We start from the raw sequence: 9,434 nt of genomic DNA, 5'->3' as shown, positions 1-9,434 counted from the left end.
TAAACTGATGAAATTGAAAGTATAGGAATTAACATGAAGTTACTCCCAAACTTCATGGGGGTAAACTGAATTTAATTCTTTATTTAACTCATCTGACCATAGTTAACAATTAATATGAATATAGAATTAATTTATTTATTTTAGATTGTGAGGTCGGGCATGTAGGGTTTTAAGGTTAAGGGTTTTAGGGTTTTTTTAGGGATTAGGGATAAGGTTTCGGGTTTAGAGTTTAGGTTTAGGGTTTTGGAGTTTCAAGGTTTTACTTAACTATGTCTAATCATGATTTAAAATATGCCCTAAACCCTAAAACTCTAACCCCTAACCCCTAAACTTAAAACCCTAAACCCTAAAACCCTAAACCCGAAATGCCCAACCTCATAAATTTAAATTGAATTGAAATTTGTTTAGTCGTTATGGTTTGAAGTCAACATTTGTTTAGTCCTTCTAGTTTTATTTTAATCTGAATGGTTCTTAAAATCATAATTTTTATCCAAATGGTTCTTCCGTCAATTTTTTCAGTTAAATTGCTAACGTAGCTGTTAAATTCCTGACGTGACCTTTAACGGCCATGTCAGCAATTTAACTGAAAAAATTGACATAATGACCATTTGAATAAAAAATCGTAACTTTAAGGACCATTCAAATTAAAATAAAACTATAAGGAATAAACATATGTCGACTTCAAATCAAAAGGACTATACAATATTTTTCCCATTTAAATTAAATAAATTAATTCTAGATTCATATTAATTATTAACCATGGTTAGATGAGTTAAATAAAAATTGACACATGTCATTCATCTGGGTGGGTGGGGATGTAAGTGAGAAAATAAGATGGGGAGCAAATTTGTATCCGTTAAAAATTTAGTTTTTTAACCTAGTTACATTTGCTTACTAAAAAGACTTGAGGAGCCGATCATTCTAATCTCTTTGGCCCTTTGGGGTTGGTGTGAGCACATGATCAAGATCAACGAACTAAGAAATAAAGTTGGCATTCCTACCCAATGGGTAAAACCCGTGGGTTTATACCCACCCAAACTAGTTCGTGGGTAATACCCATAACACAATTTGCTGGGTACGGGTAATTACCCATCCATTTCTAAACGGGTAAAACCCTTACCCACGCAATTACTCATTGCAAAGTGATTGCCTAGATTTTACTCGGCTTCTTGAACCCCATCTCCACATACAAGCCCTTCAACACCGCCTCCGATAGATTCATATCCTCAAAACTACTCGCCGACGTGTACGGCGTGTCGCCGGCCGTGACCTAAATCCAATTCAATCCCCAAATTAAATAACAATCCAATCCCTAAATCTCTATCAAATCCCTAACAATCAAAAATTGAGAATTGAAAGGGAGAAAGAGAGAGAGAGAGAGAGAGAGTACAACGTTGATGTGAGTCTTCCCACCGAGACGGTCCTGCCGCAGTCGTCGATGGCGTCGAGCAGCGCCTTCTGGATCCGGTCCAGGCTATCCCGATCCTCGTCCTCGCGCTGTGGGAGTCGATGACAAAGAACCGCTTCACGAAGAAGTCGCCTTCGAATTCCATGGTGGCCTTGTTGACGTGAAGGCCGAGGACGTGGAAGACGCGCGTGATGATCCGAAGGAGGCCGAGCGGTTGCGGGTGCGGATCACGAAGAACGTGGCTGGTGCGCCGCTGGATGCAACGTCGGACTCGGAGTCGGATGAGTTTTCAACCGTGATTGAGGAGGAGGAGCGACCCTAGGAGAAGCGGAGGGCGGCGTGGTTCTGAGTTTTGGGTGACCTTGGAATTGGGTAAATTATAGGTACCCATGGGTATTACCCATACCCATAAAAAATACTCATGGGTATTTTTCAATTACCCATTACTCAGAAAAAATACCCATACACAATACCCATACCCAGAATTTAATACCCAGAGAAATATTTACCTATGGAGACCCACACCTGTGGGTTTTAATGCCAACCTTACTAAGAAAGTATACGACAAATTAATGAAATTATAGCTCAACTAACTCTTTATATAAAACTAATTTGCTTAAGCAAATTTCTCCCGTTTTGATTAATCGATAAGGAAACGGAAGGAATATAACAAACAAATAACGTCAGTGATTAGTCATCGATCACCGGATCAAATAGCACAGAGACAAGAAATAAATAAATAGTAACTGAAAAACAAAATCCATTTCAAAGTGTAAAACGAATTGTGATGAAAGGGGAATACAATGGACATGGACAGATGAAGAATAAACAAAGAACCTGCCGTCACCAGATGCCTCCCACTTCTATTCATCACAAACTGGTTTTCACATCTCTCAAAGCTCGCTTAACCCCTAATCCTTAATCTATTAACCGGAGATTAGCAAAATATGAATTAAACTAGATAATAAGCACAAAACTTCTTCACAGACTCGACAGAAGGAAACAACATTGTACTCTCTGAGATTGAGATTCAGGCCGGCTTGATTACCTGAATCTCTTCCGCGTTTCTACAACTTACTGGTAATCAATTGATCGGTGTTTGTTTGTTACTGTGTTTTGTGACTAAAAAACGAGCTTGTTCACATTGCATGAGTTGAAGAGAACTCTGAAAACAGACATGGGGCTTGTGAAAGTTTTTCGGGTTTGCTAAATCCTGTCTGAGAATGGATCAGTGCATGCATGAAGAGGGCTCATATTCTGTGCAATGCACATGGAACTCAGGTTATTTGTCTCCCTGCAATTTTAGGAAACAGATCGAAGCAATGGCTCCCTACCGGTGGACTAACTTCGATTCGCACACAGAAGAAATTAAAGAGAAAATTAAACAAAAACTCAAAATACTAGATCTCTTTTAAGATAAACTCATACATAATTTTCTTTCATTTTACACTCACTCCACGTAAGAAAACTTACCGTATAGAGCATATGTCTATAATTAATATTTTTTTCATTTTTTAGTTTCTCTGATTTTCCCTTCAGACTGTAGAAAACTAATTTTGGTACCTTTCTAAATTTTACATCAATTTGAAACTCAAATACTGAGATAAAATTTAGTTAGATTTAATTTTGACATAATCAATTATATTCTTTAATTTCTTACCTTGTTATTACTAACTTGAGTGTATATATATATGCTATATACAGAAGTATTCCATTTGTAATAGAATGATTCTTTTCATTCCTAAGCTCACAATTGGTATCTCTCTACATAGTCGAAAAATGTTTAATTGTAAGGTATATTCTTTGATTAATTTTATTCTTTTTAGATATATTATTATATCATTTCCCATCCTGATCGAAAGAACTTTTTACTCTCAACTACTTACATTTCTAATGTACCTATTAAGTAAGGCATGATATGATAATATACCTAAAAAGAAGAAACCCAAAATAGGGTTTAGGGTTTAGGGTATAGGGTTTAGGGTATAGGTTTAGGGTTTAGGGTTTATAGTTTAGAGTTTAGGGTTTAAAAAATCAAGGTCTTTGACAAAATAGTTTAAATAGTTTTTCATCATTAAAATCCATATATCAAGATTTGAATGGAATAGAGGATCACGTCAGACAGCCACATGGTCCTACGGTAACAGTGTAACACTATAAATTTCTTCATTTTACTCTAATAATCAGATATATTATTTATATTATATTCTACCTTATGTATATATCAGAGAATGAATTTCTTTCCCCTAGATTTTTCATAAAAATAAAGAAAGGTGCATGATTCTTGCAAATTGATTGAAAAATGTTAGTGTTAGAAGAAAAACTCATAATCGAGGTATTTAAGACAACATCAATTAAGCTTATTTATTATGTTTATATGTTATAATTGAATGGCGGCAATTGTGTAAAATTTAGTAAAAATATGACATAATATGTATCATAATTGATATATTTTAGATGTCTATCAGAAATGAATATTAGATGGGTTTCATTTAAATCATTCTTTAAAATTAGGTGTATATAGAAATCCCCCAAATTAAACTCGGCAGTTAGCACACAGAATGATATACCAACTGCATATAGCTATAGACTGATTAGTAATCACGAGCAGCATAAAATTATCAACCAAGAGTTTTAATTTATGGTCTACAAAAGGAAACATCTAGCCATTCCTTCAGAGGGGCTAGAAAGAGTCAAGAACATGATCAAATAACTTACTAACTCTACGTTGTTTACAATAAGTGATATTTTTATGGCTTTTGCATATGTTTGTGAATTAAATCAGATAAAGGAAAGAGATAAAGGAGCTAGTGAAGGACATTAAATTCTACGGTACTACCTACACGTATGGGGTACACTCATTTATAAATTTGTTGTCATTGCGGTACTCTCTTTCTCGACGTCGTCTTTATAGTGAACGTATGATATACATTTAAGTACCACAGTACTATTAATAACTCCAAGAGAAGACTATACAAGTCATGTGAAGTTGAATATATTACATAACGTACCTGAATTATAAAACCTAAAGTCTCGACCACCCATAGCCTAGCTACGATGATGCCACCGAAGCTAATCTATTCCAATAATGTATGAAAAGGAACCTTGAGTATGATTACACGATGTTCTTATTCAAATTTAAGAGGGATGAGGTGAGGATAGAAAACTAAGCAATGCCATGTGATGGCTAGGGTTTTTGATCTGCGACCAAAAATGTGCTAGCTAGGGTTTGATAGTGATGTCCACGTTGGAGACGACGCGTTGCCACTTCAAAGCAGGCCCCCTACAGAGAAGAGATTCTAGTAGAAGAAAGAACCCACCAGAAATTGAAAGCAATTAGTTGGTAGCGACCCTCAGCATCATCATCATCGCTTCTATATCACGCAACCGTAGCAATCTGCAGTAAAACCAGTTTCAGAGATATCAAAATCGTAGGCGCGGAGTTTTCCGATCATCTAAAAATGGTCAATTTAAGTTGATGGGGGCAGGTTCATGTTATTTGGCTTTGTAGAGATTTGCGTGATGATTCTAAACTGGCCTTTCGCCAACTCCAAGAAATCATGCAATCTTTTTCTTTGATCATATATACGAGCCAAGCAATATAGAGCCACCGCCGCAATTGGCTATATGTAATGTCCCTCTCAAACTCTCGTCATTTCTTACAATTCCCAACTAAACCTTACGTTGCCAAACCCTAATCGGCTATATACGAACTATCTCGAGCTCGTTTATTATTGCCCATATTAATTAATTAGTCTGAGCTCATGATGATAATGACAATGGCAGCGATCTAGTTAAGTTTCATTTATATGTGGAAGGAACTAGCTTGTAATCCAATTCAAAATATTAATTAAATGAAAGAAAAAACGAAACCCCTAGCTAAGATGTTCTTGATAGATAGGATAGGATAAGATTGACATCGAAACATATCATCATCGTTTATCATGAACTAGACTAAAGCTACTTTGGATTAGTAGAGAATAGTTTTAGAATTGAATTACATAGGAAGTCCTAGTTATTTACTTAATTTACTGGTCTCTGCGGCTTATCTCATGATCATGTTCATGTTCATTTCATAGTGAGTGTTTTTTTTTTTCTTTTAATTAGCTAGTCAATAGATTATGGAGACCCGAGTACTTGAATCCATGCCATGTGCTCTTCATACTGTTGAAGTTATTGCAGTGCTATCCCACATGGATAACTGAGAATACCATCCCTTGCTCCACAGCAATTCTTTTCTATTTTTTTTTATTTTTTAGAAGAAACGAAAAATATTCATTAAACAAAATCAATACTAATCTCTAGTGATGATATTCTCTAGAAAATGAGGAGTAGAAGTAAAAAGACATCACAAAGTTTACAATTTAGAGCCCAATGAGTAAGGGTGTGTGTCGCATAATTTGCATCCCTATAAAAGTGAGTGAATATGCAACCTGAAAGATGAGCAAAGAGATGCAGAACATCCTCATAAATCCCTCTTAAAAGAAGAGCAGAATCATGAAAAAATTGATTCATTTCAGATATTTGAAATGAGTACATTTCATTTCACTTCATGTCCAAGTACTGACCTAGCTACTTGAATTGATCGCTTAATCTTTGTATCGATCACCAAGCATTCTTAATGTACTTAAGGTATTCTCCCTCTCTAGCACATTAGAGTACACATGCTTCCTCAATCGGGGGTCGATTGAGATTATTTTCAATTGAAGAGTTATACAACACATACGAATTAAGAAATTATTTGTCATTCAAAATCAGCGCGTTGTCATTCTATATTTGAAACATTCAAATGGCGTAAGTATATCAAATTACTTTAACATTGAAGCGTTGAACATATTTTCATCAACAAAATGTGATAGTTCATAGTTGAGGATCAAAAACAGAAAAGAAAAAATGTGATAGTTGAGCAGCTCAACACACTGACTCAGTGCTCGCTAAAACGGCGACTCATCATCACACCAAAAACGACAAAACGTATTTCCCAACTTCAAAAACCTCCAAACGGCAACACATAACAGTCAACCAAACCCCTCCAACCGTAAACCACCACGTGTAAAGCCTCACACAACTGCAGCAACTGAATACAATGTACCAGGGACGTGGCACTTCCTCATTGGCCGCCTGCATCGAACAAAGGCATCTCTGGAGTTGACGAGGATGTGGGGTGATTAATTAAGGAAGAAAAACGTGGTTAGAGAGAGAAAACCAGAGAGGTTTCAGAGAGAGAAAGCCATTGTCATGTTGGGTTGGAAAGGTTATATAAAGAGAAGGCAAGTGACCATTGGAATGCAAGAGAGCCAGAATTCAAAGCGAGGCCACAGCAAAATTGAGTGTTTGATAATAGTCCTGATTTCTATTCTCTCTTTGGAATTCCATCCATTTCTGTCTTTCAAAGTTCAAATCTTTTGGGGTTTTGGTTTATTGAATCTTGATTGGAACATCAAAAACCCAGAAGGGTGATCCAGTTTTTGGTTGTAAAGTTTGAAGCTTTTTGGTTTGTTTCTGCAAAAAACCTCGTCTTTTATCTGGGTTTTTCTTGCTTTGTTCTAAACCTCTACCTGTTCTTTGATTTTGGTAAGAACCAGGTTGGTTTTTTAAGATATCTGTGGAGTTTTAGCTTACCCTTTTGTAATTGAAATGGCAGCAGCTATAGATACTTACAGTAGCAGCAGCTCAATGGCTCCAGATTTATCAGAGGAGCTCATGAGAGCACTTATGCCTTATATGAAAAGTTCTTCTATCTCCTCTATTTCTCCACCAACCTCTCCCTCCACTTCTTCTTCTTCTTCTGCTTCCTACACTCCATTTTACTCTTCTTCTCATCCCAATTTGCACCCTGACTTTTGCTCAAACACCCAAATGTTCTCACAAGTGGGTTTTGAGCAAACAGGTTCATTGGGGCTTAACCAACTCACCCCATCTCAAATTCATCAAATCCAAACCCAAATGATACTCCAACAACACCACCAACAGCAACAAAAGCAGCAAATCGCAGCTCTAGCTCCACTACCAAACCAATATCACCACCAGAACACTCACACCCTCAACTTCCTTGCCCCAAAAGCTGTCCCAATGAAGCAATCTAGCACTCCCAAACCCACAAAGCTCTACAGGGGAGTGAGGCAGAGGCATTGGGGCAAATGGGTTGCTGAGATTAGACTCCCCAAGAACCGAACTCGTCTCTGGCTTGGCACATTTGAAACCGCAGAAGAAGCAGCTTTAGCTTATGATAAAGCTGCTTATAAGCTCAGGGGAGACTTTGCCAGGCTCAATTTCCCACATCTCAAGCACCAAGGAGCTCACATCTCTGGAGATTTTGGCAATTACAAGCCTCTTCATGCCGCAGTTGACGCCAAGCTCGAAGCAATTTGCGAGAGCTTGGCTGTTAATGCGCCGAAACAGACCAAAACAGAGGAGCTCTGTTCTGAAACAGAGACAAAGCCAGTGATTTCAGCACAAAAGATGGTCTTTGATGATGCCTTGAGTACTGAACGTACTGAACTGAAAACAGAGTGGGACTTCCCTAAACTGGAGGCCTTTTCATCCTCATCTTCGCCCTCTCGATCCTGTGATGAGTCCTCAGCCGGGTCATCCTCACCGGAATCAGACATTCCATTCTTGGATTTCTCAGATTCTCAGTGGGCTGAGAATGATACTTTCGGATTGGAGAAGTACCCTTCAGTGGAGATTGATTGGTCTGCTATTTGAAGTCTCTATGATGTTGTAATCTTTGTTAAATTTTAGTTTCGTTCTAGGTTCGGTTCTAGGTTCAGTCTGGTGTATCCAGTAGCCAGCTTCTGCAATGAAATTTTTGGCATTTGCAGAGGTTTTGCTCAGGATACTTAGGGTTTAGTAAGTGCAGTTGCTTAGTTCATAGGTCAGTGTGTCTAATTGTGTGATTTCTCCATCTTGGTTTGCTGGTAATTTTTTTTCCTTGCAACCATGGAGATTGTGGTGATCATTGTAATATATATAATTGTACTTTTATTTTCTGTAATTTGGATAACATGGTGAGCATGTGATGATGTTTGATTTCAGAGTTTTCTATGTAGCTTTCTCCATTGTTAACAAGGCAATCAAACACAAAATGAAACAATAATTGCTTTTGAAGGAAAATTAAGAGTTAACTACTCATGGAAAGTGGACCTGGAGAAATTCTTTACAATGTGATTAGGCATGCTAGAATAAAGAAGATTAGAATCATTTCATTGTGGTAGTTCTTGGTAGAGATGAAGTCCAGCATCTTGTCCATTCATATATAGTATGCTGTATTGCTGCATTATTGTTCTGGCCTCTGCATTAGCATCACAAGGTCATCTATGCTACTACTAGGAGCTATGATCCAGATGCAGGGAACTAAAACAATTTTCTGAGTTGCTGACTTGGTAAATGACATATGGGTGATAATGTAGTCTGACTTCATATCCAAAACTAATTGGTAATAGGTGGAGTGGCTCAAACCCTTATAAACTCACATGCAATGTCTCATATTTCCGATGTGAGATTGATATCTCAATATGCCTCCGCACGTGTGGCGAATTTTCAAGCCTAACACGTGGACAACATGTGGGTGACGTGGAGTTCGTGTGGCCATTGGGCTTCACATGCGAACGTGGGTAACCCATTCTGATACCATGATAAAGTAGTCTAAGGTTCACATCCAAAACCAATTGGGAATGGATGGAGTGACACAAACCCTTATAAACCCACAAGCAAAGTCACATATTCTCGTTGTGGGATTGATATCTCAACAATGAGGTTTAAACAGCTTAAACCAATGAATATTGTTACATTGTTGAAAAATCTGCAACTGAGAATTTGTTTTGGTGCATGTAAATTAGTATCAATGGAACCTAGCTAGGTCACTATGAAGTATGTTATTCAGAAGTACAAGTACATGGCCGTAACAGTTGTTTTTAGATGACCCTCTTTGTTTACAAAACGAGCTAGAAGAGACTAAAACATGGAGTTGGTTGGTGGAATGCTATGTTGCACGGATACGGCGACACGACACGGCGTGACACAC

The 9,434-nt window shown here is 37.5% G+C and overlaps 1 protein-coding gene and 1 non-coding gene across 2 annotated transcripts; one reads left to right on the top strand and one right to left on the bottom strand.

Annotated features, from left to right (window-relative positions):
* Positions 1-963: 963 nt before the first annotated feature.
* Positions 964-1,857, bottom strand: LOC101301817. The gene is made up of 2 exons (XR_183738.1): positions 1,394-1,857; positions 964-1,270 (listed from the first exon to the last, which is right to left on the bottom strand). It is a non-coding gene; the product is annotated as an uncharacterized LOC101301817 (transcript).
* A 4,834-nt stretch (positions 1,858-6,691) lies between these two features.
* On the top strand, positions 6,692-8,444 carry LOC101301527 (ethylene-responsive transcription factor RAP2-4-like). The gene has a single exon (XM_004288170.1). It carries the CDS (start codon positions 7,046-7,048, stop codon positions 8,114-8,116), a length of 1,071 nt encoding a protein of 356 aa, XP_004288218.1. The 5' UTR covers positions 6,692-7,045; the 3' UTR covers positions 8,117-8,444.
* Positions 8,445-9,434: the final 990 nt, after the last annotated feature.

Source organism: Fragaria vesca, linkage group LG1, assembly GCF_000184155.1.
Source record: "Fragaria vesca subsp. vesca linkage group LG1, FraVesHawaii_1.0, whole genome shotgun sequence".
NCBI classification, from domain to species: Eukaryota; Viridiplantae; Streptophyta; class Magnoliopsida; order Rosales; family Rosaceae; genus Fragaria; species Fragaria vesca.
This window is presented reverse-complemented; position numbering and strand designations above follow the sequence as displayed.